This window comes from Chlamydotis macqueenii, chromosome 2, assembly GCF_036417535.1.
Source record: "Chlamydotis macqueenii isolate bChlMac1 chromosome 2, bChlMac1.mat, whole genome shotgun sequence".
Lineage (NCBI taxonomy): Eukaryota > Metazoa > Chordata > Aves > Otidiformes > Otididae > Chlamydotis > Chlamydotis macqueenii.
In genome coordinates, this window is record NC_141557.1 from 86,852,480 (window position 1) to 86,872,935 (window position 20,456).

Below are 20,456 nucleotides of genomic sequence, written 5' to 3' on the forward strand. Positions count from 1 at the left end.
CATACATTTAAAATATGAAAATTACTGGAAGCTACAATAATTTTCTGCTTGCTTCACTGAACAGTGACAGACCTTCCTAAAATGAGAATCTGCAGGCTTCGCTCACAAGCAGCTTAGGGAGTTAGCTGCAGGAGCAATGGAAAAGGACCCATGAAATTTTATTACTCCATTATCAATGTTTTTTCTGAATATTCACATCTGTCTAGGAAAAGATGCAATGATACATCTGAATCAAGTCTTGAAACCATCAGTGCTAAATTGTGTTTTATTTTCAACAATTAGCCGTTACAGTATCTGAAACAAAAAGTGTCCAAAATAAATAGCTGAAGATGAAGCATGAGAATACTATCGTCTTCGCTACTGCTGTGGCCCCCCTTAATGTTTCTTGCTTTTCAATCTTCACTCTTCAGATTCTCCAGGCCTACGGATATCATCAATCTTCAGGATCATTCTAACAACCTGAGTCGCCAGAGAAATCTGCTGTTTCTTACCAATCAAGGTTTCTATAACATGCTGCTGTTTCATATCTGCCAAAAAGAAGCAGAAGAATTAGATACTGTCCTCAAATCTAGATATAACGTTTAACCTAAGATAGTAATTTACACATAATTTTAAAGAATATTTAAAATTATTACTCTTGACCAGCACAGCTGACAAACTAGAGAGTTTTACATCTAGGTTCTTAGCAAAGATCTCAGAACATTAAGATCCAAACTCTTTTCCCAACTAAGTCTTCCCCAACTGTAGCTTTTCACCGTTACGCGTTATTTTTGGAAGAGTACAGTTTCCATGTACAAATACTAGAAGCATCCTAAGGGCAGAGTAATCACTAAAGAAGTGAAAGTTCAAATGCCATGAAGTAGAAACACCTGATCAAAGAAGGCTCCCAAAGTTACACAAGCACAATGCCTTACACTGTGTTCTAAAATTTACCATCTTCTTTTATGAAAAAGGCAACAGGATAAGGGTTTGAAAATTGTATGGCCAGATGAAAGTAAGTTTTCATAACAAGCAGTCTTCACATGCTTGTTACAGGTCTACATATGCATACATACTGGTGTGAACATTACCTAAAAACATTTCCAACCTTTTGTTTACTTCTTCACAAGCTGTTTCTCAAAACAACTGTTTGTAGGGCTGCAGCGTAAACTGGCTCACTGAAACTGCAGTATTTGTAACACAGCCTGCTCTTGCCTCATACCAAGTAGCTTTTATTCCCATACCACAAGGTCAGCCAACACCTTCAACTAATCTTGTCACCAAAAAAAAAAAAAGGGTTTTCCAGCAATTATACACTTTCTGCCTGGTAGATACGTATGTATCTCTCCACCCACGCTCCCATTTATTATGACAAGGAGCAGCACTTCGTAACTGAAGTGATGCACAGGTTATAAAAACCAAAAAACCCCCCAAACCACTGAGAGGCAAAACAGTAAACTTTTTGATCCTTTGAGAAAGAAAACCCTGTTACACTTCTCCACACTACAGTTCTTACCATTCGTTCCTTTCTGCAAACAATCAATGCCAAGGGCAGGATTATTTTCTTTCACTTGTCTAGCCCGCACTTCGGTCATAGTCTGTATCGGATTCATACCACTGTTCTCCGAAAGTGCCATGGGAATTACCTCCAGTGCATCTGCAAAAGCTCTCATCGCGTATTGTTCCAAAGATGGGCACTACGGGAAAATAAATTTAAATTTGTACAGCTATGAACTCCAATGTTAGCAAAAGCAGATTTTCATACTAGCTATAAAATATATACATGACATTCAGATTTTCTTGGGAATACGCATCTCAGTAACTGAACAAATACCTTTGGATTGTAACTACTGGCAAATTAAAACAATTTTAAACGGCTCTTATCATAAAAGGAAAAAAGTACTGGTAATGACTTTTTTTTTTACAGAGAGAGGAAAGAAAACTTTTAATGTTGTTCAGGAAGTTCCATAATAGGCACTTTCTGGAATGAAGTTTTTTTGGGATCTCTTACGACAGACTTAATCCTTATTTTCCCTTCATAAATTTAAGTTGTAACTGTTCCTTTCTTACCTTATCTGCTGCTTCACTGACTGCCAAGGCACAAGAGATTTCAGCTGCACCACCACCATATACGATACGATTATCACGAACAAGATTCCGGATTACACACAACGCATCATGAAGAGATCGTTTTGCTTCTTCAATAATCTGGAATCATAAAATAGCACATATTTGACAATATACACAACTGTGAAGATATATATTTTATATATATATATATCTATGAAGATATATTTCCTAATACAGAAACGGAAATTGCTAATAAACTGTAGGATCTTTTCATGGCTCTGATGCAGCTCTACTGCTGCTATGTTATACTATTTCAACATACAAAATGTCAGACATCTAGTGGCAGAGAAGGAATAAAAAAATACACACCTTTCAATGTTATTTGCTAGATCTATAAATGGAAATGACAAAAGCTTACATGACAAGGTTTTAAATCTTGTATATTTCCAAGTCACAAACCACTTAAATTTAAATGGCAACATTACTGTCAGACTGCAATTTGTGTCAAGTCACAACTTCAACAGATGTCGAAGGATTTAACAAATTATGCTAACCTCTAAAGAAGTATTTTTGCTTTCTTAAAGAACTCTTTGGGCTAGAGGTTATGTTCCTTTCTTCCTGAGGTTTTTAACTCAAAGCAGGACTTAATCTACACTAAGTATCATCTAATGTCAACAGTACAACCAAGAACCAGATTAAGTATGTAAGCATTCAAAATGGTCTTACTCTGTTTTTATTTTTTTTTTTTTTTGTTCTGGGTTTATTTTTTTCCCTAACTTGACTAAATCAGAAGTGACATACCTAGGTCTATAATAAACTCAAATCTTTCAGAAATGTTAATGTCTTTACTCATAAATGTGACCCTCCCATAAGAAAAAAAAGCATCCACAGATAAAAAAGAATTTCTATATTTATGAACTATATGGTCTAACAGTGAGAAAACAAAGTTTTCATTCAAAAAAACATACAATGTGAATCTAACAAGTGACTTTTAACACAATCACCACTGTCTGCAACCCTCCTCCCTAGAAAATTCAGACAAAACCAGGAAGAATTAATGTGCTTCTGAAAGAAACTACACATTCTGCAACTTATGTATCAAATATTCATAACAAACTAAGTATCTCACCATTTTATTTCCTCCTCTAATGAAAATGGTCACAGCTCTGGAATTCTGACACTGTTCAATGACAAGCATTCTGTCCTTCGTTGTTCCAAAGGAGATCTCTCGGACAACGCCCGCAAAACCCAGCTTCTCTGCAGTGAGTTCACAGAAGCGAGGAACGATGCGTCCTCCAGTTGCAATGGCGATTAACTGAAGTTGTTTAACAACAACAAATCGTTTTGAGAAGATTTTTCTGTTAAGTTTTTCATAACATTAAAACTAGCGGAAGAGAATCTGTCAAATGCCTACTTCAAAAGGTTATCTTCCCATCACTTCAAAGTATTTCAGGCAATGCCTTGTTTCTGCAAACAGTAAGACTGAAGCAGAAACATTACTAGCCACAAGTAATATGCATATGCTCCAATTATGAACCATAATCCCATTCCAGATAGGTTCTTCCCACAGATGTCCAATAATTTTTCTCCATTACCTATCCAGACAGGTGATTATGCAGTTCTACCCAGAAAGCCTGAACTTTTAACTGGCACAGCATATTACTTAACAAATGTTTGAAAACTGGTACAAAGCCCAGTTTTAGAAGACTTTACTTACTTCTATTTCAGGCCCACCAACCCAACGAACAGCAGGCAGCTCATTCTGGAGCAGCAAGTGATTTGCCTCATCATCAAAACCCCACTGGCAAATAGCAAGGTTTGCACCGGTGTCTTTTATCTGAAAGCAACACACAACATCAATCTCCCGATCAGCACTAACACAGGAATGAGTAACAGTTTCTTCACTGTTTTAATTCTCCTAATTTTCTCAAAACACAAGTCTGAAAAAGAACCATCTGGCACACACACACGAAAGTAAATTTCAAACCAGGATGTATCTCTCTCTTACACAAACTTAACTTTTATTCATAGCCTTATAATTGCTTGTATGTTGCTCCCATCAGGATAATTAACTCATTTCCAGAAATAAATTAATGTACTATGCTATTTTGTGTAAAGGCTATGACAAACATCGCAAGCAGAAAAATAATCTTAAAGATTACCTGTTTCACCATCTCTTCAAACTTCTCCTTTTCATATTTCTGCAGTGCCTTGTAATCCTCCACAGATGTGACATCAAGCTTATGCTTGGTTTTAGGCTTAGGTGGTTCGAATGGACAAGTAAGGATTGCAATTTTAGCATCTTTAAGCTCCTGTACAGTTTAAAAAAAAAAAAATTATTGAGTTTTGGCCTCAGTAACACCTTTTTCTTATATTTGCACAATATACAGACTTATCTTTAAAAACATAGTGACAGGACGAAACATGAAGATCACTTGACTGATTCTAAAGTGAAACTAACTATACCTAAACAATTGCATCAAAAGTTTCTCTAATTCACATAAAGAAGAAATTTCACAGCTTCAAGACACTGTTTAAGCACTTAACAAGCTTTACCAATGATGTCTTTTTTACAGTTCAGATGTAAAAAAAAACAAAACAAAACAAAAACAAAACAATGAAAAAAAACCCAGGGAAAAAAAAAAAAAACTTCAGTGAAACCATTATTTTCCCTCCTATCCATAGAATATCACACATTCATCTTCATAACCACCTTTTACGTATTAGAGGACTGATATTTTCCACCAGTCTTCCTTTTCATAAAGTGTCCAGAAAAATAGTTTAGAACAGCAAAAATTCAAAATTGCCAGTGTATTTGAAGTACACTGGACAGAGACCTTACCTACACCAAATATAATAAAAGGACAGCTTCTAAAAGGCTTTCCAAACAGGACGACACAGCAACTCAAAGCTTAATAACAGTAAAAGCACCTCTTGATACCGCATCTTAAGTGTATTACACACTACAGATGATTACTTCTGCTTCAGCATAGAACTCTGCACTTGTCCCCGCTTAGTTGTACAGTAATTTCCATGCACCCTCTCAATTTCTCAAGATCACTGTAAATTCTAACTTTGTCTCTTCCAACACAAAAGATTTAATGCTCCCCTCCCCTTTCTCTGTTGATATATGGGTGAAAAACCAAGCCAAACCATAACACTGTTTAAATACTTCAGAAATGCTACGACAGTATTTAAGCAGGCTAGCCAATCTTATTTAAGCCATTACAGATGACAACAGACACAGCGACATCACTTACTTTAGGCATCTGTGGATGACTGAAATCTTTATCCACAATCACTCCTTTAACCAATTGTGTATCTTCCAGTCTACCTCCCACTTTCCCTTGTACTTTGATCAGCTCAAAATCAACATCTTTACGTTCCATATCTGCTACTGTCAGTACAGCATTTACAGCAATTTCTGCCATTTGTCTGTGACAACGGTTAACTCTAGGTTTAAAAGAAAATACAAAAAAGTTGCATTATATACCACAGTTTAGAAAAAAAATAAGTGATTCCAGCAATCTTGAACAGAAAAAAGTATCACTAACGACTTTCGTACACTACATGGAAAGAGAAGGTCCTGCTTGTTTGTTCATGAAACAGAAGATGCTAAATATGGCAGAAAACAGATCACACAATGTGGTTTGTCTACACAGTCTTGTGGACATAGTTTCAAGATGCAGCAGATTTGAAACAAGAGAGGAGAATTAACTCCTAAGAAACACTCAAGTCACAGAAACCCCTGTTAAGACAGCTTTGCAATGGAAGCCCTTACAATGCCTGAATTCATAGAATACACACAGAATCTACTATGAAAAGTGGACTTATGGAACCAGTAACTATCCGACAAGTTTTTTTTAAGAAAAAAATACTCTGAAATATAACACACAGCTGTTTTTTAAAAGTAATTTGCTGTGATGCAGAAATATGGAACTAACAGAATATGTGTAACAAAATTTATTTTGCAGCTGTTTACGTCATGGAATTGCCCCTTTGGAGAAAAAGCATTCACAATTTCTCATCCTGAAATATGAGCCCATCAAGAAATTTGCCAAAAACAAACTAAGAACCCTCAGCAGAGACTCCACTAACACAAACAACTTAATAATCTATCAAAACACCAAACAAACACCAGGATTTTTTAATTCAAAGTATTTTTAAGGGAAATGCAAATATTCTTCCAAACTTTTAGTTACTTACACTTTAGAGCCTAGTGTTGTCTTTGCTGTCTGGATCAGAGGTTCAATGTTCTGTGGATCAACTGGAAAGCTGTCACTGATTTTGTCTAGATGCTCAATAGCAATGCGGGCTGCCTGCTCATAACCATCTGCTATTCTGATAGGGTGAATACCACGATCTAACAACTGCTCAGCCTGTTCCAATAATGCTCCAGCGAGAACTATAAAACAAAATGTTAAAGTAATGTTTATTATCCCACATATTGAAGCATAATTTTTAATATATTAGCAAATGATTAAGAAGTACATCTTATCATTTTTTTTCTGTAATATATATTAACTGCTTAAAGTTTCTTAAATGACAAAAAACCCCGAACTAAACAACTCGTCCTACCCGCTATGATTAGAAAGAAAATTGCATTAGTTCAGACCAAAAAGAAGCACAGGCAGCAAGGTGGAACAGGTAGAAGATTATATAAGAAAATTATGCAGAAAAATTTTAAAAGTACAGCGAGGACTCTCAACTGTGAAAAAAAAAAAGCATGAAATGTAGCCATACCTAGAAAAGACACAAAACCATCTTTCTGATTAAATGACTGCTAATACAAGAACTGACAAGAATACTGAAGCAGTAAATACTCTAAAAAATGCACTACAGAAAAGCTACTTTTACTTCACATGAAATTTATTAAAATATCTGAAGAGACTTGATTTTAAAGATGGAAAAGCCAAGTAAAATTTAAGATCTTTTCTTACCAACCACTCCAGTAGTTCCATCCCCAATCTCATCATCTTGAGATTTAGACAGTTCCACCATCAGTTTGGCTATCTGGTGATCCACATCCATCATATTAAGGATGGTAGCACCATCATTTGTCACAGTCACCTCACCATCTTTGTCCACCATCATTTTATCCAAGCCTAAAAAAAAATATATTCAAAGCATGAGGGAAAATTTAGAAAACCTCAAAAAAAATTTCTGAGAAAGAACCATTAAAATTATTTTATTTTTACCATTGGGCCCAAGGGATGTTCTCAGAGTACTTGCTACAGCCTTTGCTGCCATTATGTGAGACTATAAAACAAAGCAGAAGGAAGTTAAATCATTATCAAGCATCTCAAAATCATAATATCAATTAAGAAAAATACAGGGGAAAAAAGCTAACGCAAATACTGCAATTTAACTATGATTAACCCATTATTACTGGGGAATTAAAAAAAAAAAATCAATATAGGTCTACTGGTTTTAGGTCAGAAACATTTCCTGTGCCTTTTCTTGCACAGCCTGCACTTAAGAGCTAAAGCATGCTAAAGCATGCAAAAGCAGAGCAGCTAAAATGACAGTTCCGAGGTTTAAAGTGAGGGAACAACAGAAGCAAGCAACGCTAAAAGGAAGAGCCAATATAATTTTCCTCCACTCATCCATCAATATTTATACCACACTCGTTCACACAAGGCTACCGCTACTCGCTGTCTGTAGCCCTGGTTCAGCCACGGCCGTTTCGGGGAACAATACCCAACTTTCAGTCTGGGGAGGGGACGGTGTTCTAAGGAAAAGAGCTGCGGGGCGCCTCCCTGCCCGCGGCGACCAGGAACCAGCGGGAGAGGCGCGCTGCAGCGACAGGGGAGGCGACCCCGGAGCCATGCGAGTGGGGAACGGCCTCCCAGACCTCCCGCCGCGGGTGGCGGATTCGCAGCCCCAGGGGTGATACCTTCTCTATCCATCCATCCCTCCCACACCTGCGGGCTTAGGACCAGACTTCAGCCGCCATACGTCTACCACGGGGCAGAAGACAAGCGCAGGACCACCTCGTCCCCACAGGCTCCATCCTCCCGCCGAGGCCTAACGGTGCCCACTCCCCGCCCCTAACGGCGGCATGGCAGGGCCCGGCCCGGCCTGCGGGCGGACCAGCGGCCGCAGCGGCAGTCCCCCTCACCTTGAGCGCCTCCAGCCCCATAAGGCGCGTCTTGCGCTCCTGGTCCTTGAGGATGAGGAAGGGGCGCCCATACTCATCAAACGCCAGAGTCCCCATGGCCGACATGGCTGCCGCCGCTCACACCGCTCGGACGAGCACGAGCCGGATACCGCCGCGCCCGCCGCACCGTGACGCAACACGCTTGCCGGCGCACGGCGCCGCGCCTGCGCGACCGGCAACAGCGAGACATATTTCGCGGGCGGGACCTATATGGCGCCCGCAGCCGACCTTTCTGGAAGCATCCGGCACGGTGGGAGTTGCGCGGCGTTCGCGACTCTGTCGGGGCGAGGTGGGGAAGGGAGGGAGTGGGAGGGGGAGGCTAGTCTATTAGGTAGAATACGGGGGCCAAGCGCGAAAGCAGCGGGCTGCACTGAGTGATGAAAAGCTGAGAGAGTAGGACAAATATACGGCGGAAGGGTGTGCCTCGCTACTCTCGGAAGCGCCTTGAGAAACCTTTCGGTCCCCCCCCCCCCTTCTACGTAGCGGAGTGGTATTGCCCTCCACTATAAACGGAGCCGGCGGAGGGCGGCTGTCTGCTGGAGGGAGCTGGGCGGCGAGGGAGGTGGGCTTGGGTGGTTGGTTTGGCGGGCGGCTAACAGGCGGGCTTGCGGCGGGGAGCGTGACCCTCTGCAGGAACGTTCTTCCCGAAGGGAAGGGGAGTAACTGCTCGGGGACGTTTCTCTGAGCGCCGGTTCCGGGCGGCCGGTAGCGGGAAGGTCCGTGCCTGTGCTGCCCTTGGGCTATTTCGGGGCGTGCTGCTGCCCGGCCGGGTGGGAAGGGCTCTGGGCATAAATGGAAACTGCTTTCCTGCCCTCAAAAATTAACAGGGTGCTTCAACTTCTCAAAAGAAGTAATGGTAATATTACCCTAGGGTCTAGGAATCAGCTAAAGGAATATGTGAATTTCCTGACGTCTTATCTCTTTGATACGCTATACTGCTTTGTCCTAAGTGCGGGTGTAATAAAGCAACTACAGAAAATGCACTTTTCAACGTCTGTCTCTAGGTGTGATGTCAAAGGCGCTACCCAGCGAGAGCCAGGCAGCAGGCCCGCAAGAGGATTGCGAGGGTGGCTCCAGAAGGAGGGTCTGGGGGCTGTGGGTCACCGCTGGTGTCGGTGGGACCTTGGTGGCACTGTACGCAGTGGTCACCCCCTTTGTGACCCCGGCTCTGAGGAAAGTGTGCCTGCCCTTCGTTCCTGCAACTTCTGCTCAGATCCAGAATGTGCTGAAAATGTTAGAAAAGAGAAGCGGCTCCCTAGTTGACATCGGTAGCGGGGATGGCCGTATTGTAAGTTATGGATGTTGCCTTCCTTTTATATTACCTCTCCAAAAAAACCTCCAAATGCTCTAAGCTGAAGCTGGTCTTGTTTTCTCATATTTGTAAATGACTTGTCTTTGGCATCCAGTGTTTTTCTTCGAGTCTTGTGAAAAGGCTCAAAGCTGATAAAGGTTTACATTCAGTTTAGGTGAGTAGTCAATATTTTTGCTTCAGTCTTACCTGCAGCTTGACAAGGTAGTGTACAAAATGATAGCCTCATCCTGTTGGCTGGAGGGAATTGCGCTGCATTCATGTGAAAAGATGCGATTGAAGTATTGGTAGTGTGATTCCCAAAGAGCTATGATTTCACATGGGTTTATAGGTGCAACATGTGAGGCTGTGCGATTAAATAGGACTGTGCTTTTGGAGCTGCAGCTGTATGCTTATTGTCTAAAGGTGATAAAAAAACAGAATGAGAAATGAGTGATGGCTTAGAAAAATAAAAATGCTGGTATTGTTAGAATTGTAGTCTTCACACATTTGTGCAGTGCTAGCTGGCCTGCTTCAAAATGAATGTGATGAAACTAGAATAATTACCAAGAGAAATGGTGAGAATCACCAAAACCAAAGTCATACTGTGTTTCCAGGACATTGTCTGAACCCCTGTTTTGAAATGAGGTGGTGAGAGGGAACAGTGGAGAATGGTGTGGGGTTTTTTTGTGTGGGGTTTTTTTTTTTTTTTTGTAGCTGCGATGTTTTGCATACCATTTGCTAAACATCTGCTTCAAGTCAGTTTTAGGAACAGGATGGCACTAAGTGGGTTTTTGATGGAAACAAATAAGTTCTTCTATGCTGCCCTTGTCCATATTTCATGTGAATGAGTCAGGCATTTGTCCACATTAAAAAAATGCTTTTGGAAGTCCAAGTCTGTGAAGGTGGCTTAGAAGGAAGTGTGCCTGAGTAGGAAACAGAAAAGCATGTAGGTACGAGAGCTGCAGTTTCTGGTGCCCTCTCTGCTCAGCGTTCTGGCTGTTGACTGTTATCTAAGGCACCTAATTTGATTAGGTACTGTGTGTTTTAATTCTGATTTTATTTATATATATATGTGTGTGTGTGTGTGCTTAAAAGGAGACTGAAGACTACTTGGAGAGCCAGGTGCCTAAAATTGGATGCTTGTTATTGCCTTAATGCATCTGTCCTGAAAGAAGTTGAGCTTCTGTTCAGATGCTTTTAAGTATTTTAAATATTACTAAGGTGTAATCAGTGAATAAATATGACTATATTTTTATTTCTAAACAAGGTAAAAATGTCAGATTCTTTTAGTATATTTTCAAATGCTGTGAGCATGATGGAATGTGCGTTATTTTAATAGAGTGAAACGCTGGTCTGGGTAAGGCTGTTTGGGAAGCTCTATTAAGAAATGTGTACTTCTTCCTGATTTCACCTTGCCTGTTCTGTAATTCATAGTTCATCAGACTTTTCCTGATTAAAACACATCAGTAACCTTTTAAATTGTGACTTAAATCTTAATTCTAGAAACTTGTGCCTTTTTTGTATGGTGCCTTAATATTCTTTTTTTCTAAAAAATCAGTTAGGCTTTGATCTTGCTTGAAGAGACTTGATAGACAGTATAACAACTCTAAATCTTAGGATCTAATTTAAGGGAGGGTCTTTGAAAATCTATTTGTTATCTGAATTACCTTTTGCCTTTTAAAATATGAAGCTTAGCACTGGATGACTGAGATTTATGTGTGGAACTTTTTTCTTTTTTTTTTTTTTTAACCTACATTTAAATTTTTGACATGCATTTTTTTCAAATGTAGGTCAATGTATTACTTACTCTTTCTATTGGTAGGTCATTTTTGGTTCTGATTCAGGGGTCTCTCAAGTGCTTACCCATCACTGCTTTTCGAAAAAGTTAAGTGCTCTGATTTAGAGCATTTCTGCTTCTATATTTTGCTGTTCTCTCCATGATCCATTTTGATACTCTTTAATTCCAAGGTAGTGTGGTGAATATGTTAAACTTTTGTGTAAATCATAGGCATACTACAAGCTTACAGCTTTGCCCTGTGAATGTTTAAGTGGTTAATTTTGTTCATCTGAATTTATTAATTTCAATGGGACTAGTCATCATAGTAAAATATAGTTTCAGGGTTTTTTTTAACTATACCACTAATCTATTTGAAATTAAAGCCTGAGTAATTTTCAAAAGTGCTTTCCTTTAATTTATATTGTAAATAAAACTGTGTGCTCCTGTTTAGATGAATACACTTTCTCTGTTTCTAAGTGAAGATTTATTTTTTTCCTTGTAGGTGATAGCAGCTGCAAAAAGGGGATTCAACGCTGTTGGTTATGAGTTAAATCCCTGGCTAGTCTGGTACTCCAGATACCGTGCTTGGAGAGATGGCGTACATCAGAACACCAGATTTTATATTTCAGACTTATGGAAGGTAGGTGGTGAAGTATGTAAGAATGAATGTGGGATGTCTGAGAAATTTCCATACTTGAAAGTACTTTCTTTAAAGAACCAGAATTCCATCTGGCCACAAGGTGCTGTATTGGGCTTTGATAAAAGTACTTGGGGCCATAAAACTAGACTCACAGCACAGTACGCTGTGAGTTTTGTCCTTCAGTAAAGCGCTGTCCTTTTTCAGTACAGGCTCCTCGAGCACACTGTCATGCTTCTGCCTGCTGAGTGATGTGGGGTGCTGTGATGTTGGGCTTCACTGAGAGCTGATCCTTGGGGGTCAGTAACAAGACTCTTGCTCATCTACTGCGCAAGACCACAATCTCGTTTGACATTTAATTAGATGTGTTCTTTTCTAGCTGTGCAATGCGTTACCTGCTTTTGAGAGTGCTTTAAGATTATTTACATGTGTGCCTGAGAGTTTTTTTGCAATTTTCAATCATTTGAGTCACAATTCTTTCTTTAATGAGGTGAGTTTTTGGGGGTCATATTTATGTGAGCCTCTCCCCTGTTATTCTTGTCAAAGTCACAGGATTTTTTTGTTTGTGTCTCGCTTTTTGTTTGAGATTTTTTTTGTTGTTTGTTTGTTTTTTAAGAATGGCATTTTGTAATGGGTAAAGTGGATACCAGGAATTTTGGGGAAAAGTGTGAATGTACTGTTTTTTTCTTTGGTCAGAGAGGAGCATAGGAAAACTTTAGGGCACTGACTGGAAGAACTCAGGCATTGGAATGCCTGGGAAATTTTTATAGCTAGCTAACGTTTAACAAAAGTGAGGGCAAACTTAAAACATCCCTAATTTTAACATATATAGGGGTTATGGAAAAACTTAGCTGTGAGTAAAACCACTTAAGTATTTTCTAAATTGATACTTTTTGTGCTTCTTGACCAGGCAGTAGAAGGTTTTTTTTTTTTGCTATTCAGCAATATTAAGTTGTCTTCACGTGGAAATATGTGTGATGCAAAGTTGATGTGGGATGTCTTCTTATTTTTTTATCTAAATCCCTGTTGAAAGGAGTGCAGCTGAAGAGATTAGTGGAAAAAAAATGGTGAGAACTTTTCCAAATATAAATGCCATTTTTAGTAAGACTTGTTCTCAAATTTTATTTTAGGTTTCTTTTTCCCATTATACAAATGTTGTTGTTTTTGGGGTACCTCAAATGGTAAGTTTACTATTTTTGCGTTGTTTGATTATTTTAATACCAAGGCATTCAGTGTTAGTACATTCATCTGCAAAATGAACTAACCTGCAGGATGTCAAATGTAGGTAGTACTAAAATTTTGATATTTCATTCTTGCTTATTAATGTCCATGACAAAACCTGGTAAAACTTGTGACAGGATGCGGACTGGAGCTCTAAAAATATACATGTATTTTTGAGAAGTATTTTCTGTCCATTAGTTCAAAAGCAAAATGAAAACTTGCTTTTGCAAGTTGCTTGGGGGGAAGGTGGTAGATTGGTTCTTGAAAGTTTCAAGTTTTCAGACTGAAAAAAACTGCAGAGTTTCCAGGGAGAGGATGAAGTAGGAAACTGTGTACTGCTGATTTCTGGGAGCCTTGTTAGACAAGAGTACTGCACTTTGCTTATGTTCTTTTCCAAAAACCAGATCAGATCAAATAGGCCAGCAGCTAGTATATTTAAATACTCCCTTGCCCACGTTAAACTGAGGGTTTTTGGAAGGGAGACAGATACTTCAGGTATAGAGATACTACAGTACAAGTGCACAAATTCTTTGCCTTTAAGGAAAGCTTTGTAGCCTATGTTCATCGTGTCCCTGGGGAAAATGCATTCTTCAAAACTGGTGTAGAAATTGAGTTGTGTAGTGACTGCTTTAGTGATATATTCAATAAATTCAGCCAGACTTTACATTTACTGTGGCTTTCAGCTCTTTCTCATTTTCTTTTTTACTAGAAGAGATAAAAGAATCTTAAATATTTAAGTATTCTTGATATTTTGATTTGTTATTAGAATCTTCTATATAGGTTGCATGTGTATGGAGGAGTGACACAGAAATACCCTATAAATGATTCTGTATTGCTTCTTCCTCTGCTGAGGCAGATGTGGGATGAAATGAGTGAAGAGCTTAATGTGATGCTATACTATGCAACATAAACTGATAATATTTCTGTAGTAGTAACAGGAAGATGCAACAAGAAGCATAATAAAGCTTCCCTGTTCTCTGCTTTTTCTTTAACAGAGTTGGAATTAAATATGTACTTCAGATTTGAATTGTAACTTATGTTGGAAACTGAAGTGAAAATGCTTTCCCCCCCTACTTTTGTGGGTGGCATATTAGTGAGAACTAGGGTGTTGTGCTACAGATGTTGCCAGGTTTGGATGTTATGTGCTCTCTACCTTGAGTTCCGGGAGGGGGCAGTATAAATATTTGAATTTGCAGTCAGAAATTCTGTCATTGCACTGAGAGGAAAAGTGCAGGTGAAGAAAGATGTTTCAGTAAACTAGAAATAAACAAATGCCCTGGGAAAATGTGAGTCAACCTAGCAGAAATACTGGTTTAACTTTAATAGTATAAAGTGGGATAAATTAGTAGCAGCTATGATAGGAAGAGTGGCTGTAGGGCTCAGAATAACTTCAGTAAACTCAGTAAATACTAGGCTAAATTCTTCCAATAAAAATACTGTCAGAAGTGTAATGGATCCAAACCCATCGACTACTGTGTTTCCTGGGCATTAATTTGCTCATGATCCCCCTTTAAATTTACTTGGGAAGTTGTGAATGACTGGCCTCCTGAATGACTAAATTGATTTTCTAGAGACTTTAACGCATTTTTGTCTTTTTTTCTAAGGGCAATAGATCTCTAGCTTTTTTAATAATACTGATCTGATTTGATGCTGTCACGCAATGCTTTTATTTCCTATCCAAGATTAGCTTGCAGAACTTGGATTTATTGATCTTCAGGGAAGACTAAGACCTCTCTGTTCTTGCTAGTGACTGCAGGAAGGTGTGTTTATCTGAGTCATTGCAGAGAGACTTTTACTTGTTCAGGCTGGGATGACAGAATTCTTTGCAGGTGTTCATGTTTGCAGCTTCTGTGTATTTTCACTGATTGTATACTGTATGAAAGGCTTACTAAACTGTATATCTATGTAAACATACAGAAAAACTCAACCTTGGATTGATAGAAAATACAATATGATCATAACACCTAATGCTACAGAGATATTTAGCTTAAAAACTAGTTTAATGGTTTGGTTCAAGGATGTAATTCTTTTTGGCTGAGCTATTAATTAAGTTTTCCGGTTTGAGCTAATACAGACATGAGATGTCACTAATTTTCGTAATTGCTCATTAAAAATTAGACTGTGTCTATATTTGTAGTTTCTGTGTCAACTTAGTCTTTCCTTTTCCGCTGTCTCAGCGCTCAGTCTGAGATGCCAAAATGGGCTTATTTTTCCAGTTTATTCAAGGTGTGGTGGCAAAAATGTTCAAAAGCATTTGCTGTGTGGATGAAATCACAGCATAATGTCCTTAAAAATATTCAAGGTAACTCTTTGATATATCGGATCTATGACTGTAATTTTTCTAAAATATTCCGTTGTAAGCTTAAATGTAGCTATAATAGGATGTTACATCAAAGGTACACCCTGCATGTATGTGATAGTGGAAGCTGTCTGCAACCTTTGGAAATACACTTTCTTCAGTCAGTCCTGTTTTCCAATAATATTCTCAAGGTGGTTTTTCTTGTTTGTTTGTTTTGTGACTTTTTTTCTATTTATTTTGTGTCCTTTGTGACTTAAATTGAGCTATATTTGTTTTAACCTTTTAATATCTAAATGCTATCTCATGATATCAATGTAAATAGATTTTTACATGTAATAGAGGTAACCTGTGGAGCTTGCTGTTATAATTACTCCCAGAGGTAAAGACAGTATGTAAGAATAGAAGGAATTCCGAATGGATGTGCACTGATCTGCTTAAGCATAACATCAAACTTTTCCAAAGGACAAAAATGGTTAAATATATCAAGTTCTTTTTTTTTTTTTTCAGAACATAATCATTCTCTGGGTTGTGAAAGAAGTTTCTCTGTAATCTAGATGTGTTAATTCATTTCTCACTTCATCCATTAGCAGAAATGACTTGGCAGAGTGTTGTTCTGTTCTGGAAGAGTAGTGGTATTTCCCTTGGCTTCCATATTTGCTCAATTTTTTGCAAATGGAGGAAAGCTAAACTGTAGGCATTCAATGAGAGTTGCATAGTGGTATTTAACACAGTTCCCCACAACATCCTTGTCTCTAAATTGGAGAGATATGAATTTGATGGATGGACTGTTTGGTGGATGAGGAATTGGCTGGATGGTCACATCCAGAGGGTAGTGCTCAATGTCCCAATGGAGGTCAGTGGCAAGTGGTGTCCCTCAGGAGTCTGTTGGGACCAGTACTGTTCAATATTTTAATCAATGACATAGTGGGATTATGTGCACCCTCTGCAAATTTACAGATGACACCAAGCTGTGTGGTGGGGTTGGCGTGCTGGAGGGAAGGGATGCCATTCACAGGAAGGTGGACAAGCTTGAGAAGTGGGACCATGTGTGAACCTCATGAAGTTCAAGAAGGCCAAGTGCAAGATCCTGCACCTGACTTGGGGCAACCCTCAACATCAATACAGGCTGGGGGATGAAGGGATTGAGAGCAGCTCTGCTGAGACTTGGGGGTACTGGTGGATGAGAAGTTGGACATGAGATGATAGTGTGCACTCGCAGCCCAGAAGGCCAGCTGTATCATGGGCTGCATCAAAAGGAGTGTGGCTGGCAGGCTGAGGGAGGTGATTCTACCCCTGTACTTAGCTCTCTTGTGAGACCCCACCTGGAATACTGCATCCAGCTCTGGAGCCTCCAATATAAGAAGGACATGGACCAGTTGGAGAAGGTCCAGAGGAGGGCCGTGAAGATGAGAAGAGGGCTGGAGCACCTTTCCTGTGAGGACAGGCTGAGTGAGTTGGGGCTGTTTAGCCTGGAGAAGAGAGAGCTCCAGGGAGACCAGTACCTAAAGGGGGCTTATAAGAAAGATGGGGAGAAACTCTTCAGCAGGGCCTGTAGCAATGGAACAAGGGGCAATGGTTTTAAACTAAAAAAAGGGTAGGTTTAGATTAGACATAAGGAAGAAATTATTTATAATAAGGGCAGTGAAACACTGGAAGAGGTTGCCCATGGAGGTGGTAGACACCCCATCCCTGGAAACATTCAAGACCAGGTTGGACAGGGCTCTGGGTAACCTGATTGAGTTGGAGATGTCCCTGCTTCTTGCAGGGGTGTTGAACTAGATGGCCTTTAAAGGTCCCTTCCAATCCAAACCGTTCTGTGATTCTGTTTGCTGTTTCGTACAGTACTGCTGCAGAGGCACGTTAACAGACTGGAGCCAACAAAGCTCAGTTTCGGTAGTGTTTAACATACCAGTACTTTACTATGCAGTGACAGCAGAATGTGTGCTTTGGGTTGTTGGCTGTATGATCTTTTGAGTGTCCCAGGATCTGTTTTGTGATTAGGCTGGAAACTGAGAGGCATTGGCCTTTGAGTATCACATAATAGTTCATGTGACTTGGGGTGTCATAAATAGGATAAATTCAGGGGACTGAGCTCTCATACTCTACAAAGAAGAATCCCACTGAAGAGAATAATGAATTGGAACATGCAAAGTCTTAATTTGTTTGTTGTTTTTTTTTTTCTTTAATCTAAGGGATTATCTATGGTTTTTGATTGAATTTTTAGAATTTAGAGTTATGTTTTTCTTAATCTCACCAATCAAGGCACAATAACCATTTTCTAGTTTTAAATATTCTTTGTCAATGCACTAAAGACAAAATGTGTGTCACAAAGACTCATGTAATTTTTTTTCCAAAAACTTGCCAAATTTTCGACTTCTCTTAAACTGAATTAGATTCTAAAGATAATACTTCTGTATTTTGCTGCTTCTGAAAGCTTTTTATTGTTGCTCAACAGATGCCACAGTTGGAGAAGAAGCTGGAAGAAGAACTTGAATATAGTGCCAGAGTCATTGCCTGTCGTTTTCCTTTCCCTTCCTGGATCCCAGATCATACTACTGGAGAGGGAATAGACACTGTGTGGGCCTATGATTTGAAACATTCTAGAGGATGTGAAACAAAAAGCTTTGAAATTACACCAGAGACAGAATCCTAAACATCTAATTTGTCTTTGTACTGAAATTTCTGGCTTTAACTTCACCTGTTAAAGATAAGATTAATGTGAATAGAGCCCCAGGATATGGAGATACGTATTCACTAAAATAAGTAAAGTACACTGGTTATCTGAAAGCACAAAAAGGTTAGTGAAAGGTGTAGTTAAATGGCTTAATATAGTTAGTAAAAATTATTAGAAAGTTTTATAGAAGCAGAAAACTTTAATATCTAAAATGGGATAAGACACGGCTCACTACTGTTAAGGGCAATATATGTATGAATTAAAAAGCTCAAATTGGCGCACTTTATATGTGCATTCTTTCTGAGTCTTCGTAGCATTTGTTATTGGTGTTGGAAGTGGTGTGGAATTGGCTTCTCAAATGAGCCGTGGTTCCCAAATGTCTTCATTGTGTATGCCAAGTAGGCATAATGCTGCATACATCAAACTGATGCAGATTGAGTATGGTAATGATACCAATGTTTTACACCTCAGCCTTGAATGTATGCTTTTAAAAGTTGAATTTAACACAACAAGCAACTATAACAAGTTGTTTATTGTGTTCATTAACACAAGTGCAGCCCTTGATTGTATTAATGTATTTTTATTTAACTTGTTATGTGAAGACAAAATTGCAGAAATGAGCTCTTACTGAACATTTACTGGTGTAAGTCTTTGTAAATGACCATGATTTTTCTGAACCTCTCTGATTTAGAAAGTGTTTCAAAAGTCACCTACTTGACAGTGAACTGTCACCACTTCTGTGTGCTCAAACCTTGGATTAAGGTATGGGTGAGAGTTGCTTACTTGAATGTGTTATGAAGACTGTCTCTGATTCCAGAGCTAGTCAGTCTGGCTAGGTTGGCTACATCTTATTAGAGCTTATTTAATTTATAGTTAGATTGTAAGGAAGGTTTTCAATCAGACTTCCTTTTCCCCTCTGCTTTTCTGAGCTATTCTATCTGATGAGATCTCAAACTCATGGTGTTGCAGTGCAATTCCTCCGCTGCTCCTGAGTCATTCAGTGCTTTGTCCATCCAACATTGGATGAGTCAGGAATGGATTGTGCAGGTGATATACCCAGGCGATGAGACACCCCACTCCCTTATCCTGACAACCTAGGACATCTTGACCTGGTTCGGAGTCTAAAAGGAGGGACACCAGAATTCCCCCCAAAATCTAAAGAACTCTGGGCCTGTGTAATTAGTGGAAAGCATCAGAATACTTCATTATCAGTAGGGCTGAAATGGAAAAGTACCTGGCAAAAGCCAGTATCTTGGACCCTATAAACAGTGACCCAAAGCGAGACCCATTGAGCTCTCCTGGATCGCAGCGGGCTGTGACAAGCAGCGAGAGGCTGTGTTAGGATGCCTTTCAGGCATAGCCTCCTTAAACCAGAGAGGTTTAAAGACCATCTGCTGACAAAGTTAATGGAAGTCCAGGGTGAAGTTCAACTTCTCGAGGCTCAATTATTGACCACTGAGGAATGCTGATGCATTGTGAATATTTACTCTAAACTAAAGAAAGAGGAAACTTTTAATGATAGGCTAGTCTCCTCTATGCATGTATTTCATTGGATCCAGATATTTCCACCTGTGTTTGTGTGTTTTGTGTTTGTACATATACACCTCTATACATATGTATATAGATAGATAGATAGATTTAGGATACCCTGTAGTAAGGTAGTGTGAATCTTGTCATTCTTGAATCTGTAATTAAGTCTCTGTTTTAATCATAGCATATTCTACTGAATCACTTTGTTAATCTTTAAATTCATTAGTGCTGCAAAATTAAACCTTTGATTTGTCTCACATCATTAATAAACCTTGAACTGCTGCTAAATCATAACCATGTGAAATACTTCCTCCATGACAGACTTTGCTGCATGGCTTTTCCTTGGAAGTGAAACAAGTTCTCCCTGTCTTTTTACTGATCCTGGTTTGTAATGGGGTACTGGCTGAATTTAATATCCAAGGTGATAAAACTGGAACCTCAGACAAAGGAAATCTGAAATTATTTCTATTGATACAGACCATACAAAGGGGAAATTAGCTAATTAAGCCAAGTCCTTCCCTGAATGATTATAAAGGAGAAGAGGAGGCAAAAGATGTTGATCAAGTGAATTGTGACTTATCTGCAGTGCAGTGCTTTGACCCAAGTTTCTACTGTCTACTTTCACTAAAGTTAGTTTGCAGGGAATTAAGCAGGTATTTACTTTTTCTGCTGTGTTTGACTCTGTATTTGTTAATTGCTTTATCGTTTGCCTGATAAATGGTAAAACTAGATTTCCCAATTCTGCCTATGGTGAAGGCTTTGGGGAATGTACTTCTTAGTTACCACCTATCGCTCCAGAAATACTTCTTGAGGAGAGC

The 20,456-nt window shown here is 39.2% G+C and overlaps 2 protein-coding genes across 5 annotated transcripts; one reads left to right on the plus strand and one right to left on the minus strand.

Moving 5' to 3' along the window:
- Positions 1-231: 231 nt before the first annotated feature.
- CCT5 (chaperonin containing TCP1 subunit 5) lies at positions 232-8,348 on the minus strand. Its single transcript, XM_086740386.1, has 11 exons — positions 8,171-8,348; positions 7,248-7,308; positions 6,990-7,154; positions 6,256-6,454; positions 5,310-5,502; positions 4,212-4,361; positions 3,767-3,886; positions 3,179-3,364; positions 2,050-2,187; positions 1,496-1,676; positions 232-527 (listed from the first exon to the last, which is right to left on the minus strand). Exons 1-11 carry the CDS (start codon positions 8,273-8,275, stop codon positions 400-402), a joined length of 1,626 nt encoding a protein of 541 aa, XP_086596512.1. The 5' UTR covers positions 8,276-8,348; the 3' UTR covers positions 232-399.
- Positions 8,349-8,382: 34 nt separating this feature from the next.
- ATPSCKMT (ATP synthase c subunit lysine N-methyltransferase) lies at positions 8,383-19,932 on the plus strand. Of its 4 annotated transcripts, XR_015257646.1 has the most exons (6): positions 8,383-8,459; positions 9,214-9,497; positions 11,780-11,917; positions 13,045-13,095; positions 17,890-18,231; positions 18,800-19,932. XR_015257646.1 is itself a non-coding variant. In XM_086740387.1 (5 exons), exons 1-5 carry the CDS (start codon positions 8,420-8,422, stop codon positions 18,085-18,087), a joined length of 711 nt encoding a protein of 236 aa, XP_086596513.1. In that variant the 5' UTR covers positions 8,383-8,419; the 3' UTR covers positions 18,088-19,932. The 4 variants fall into 4 exon arrangements, 3 of the variants coding, with proteins under 3 accessions (XP_086596513.1, XP_086596515.1, XP_086596514.1); XM_086740387.1 differs by having other exon boundaries at positions 17,890-19,932; XM_086740388.1 differs by lacking the exon at positions 8,383-8,459 and adding an exon at positions 8,812-9,037 and having other exon boundaries at positions 17,890-19,932.
- Positions 19,933-20,456: the final 524 nt, after the last annotated feature.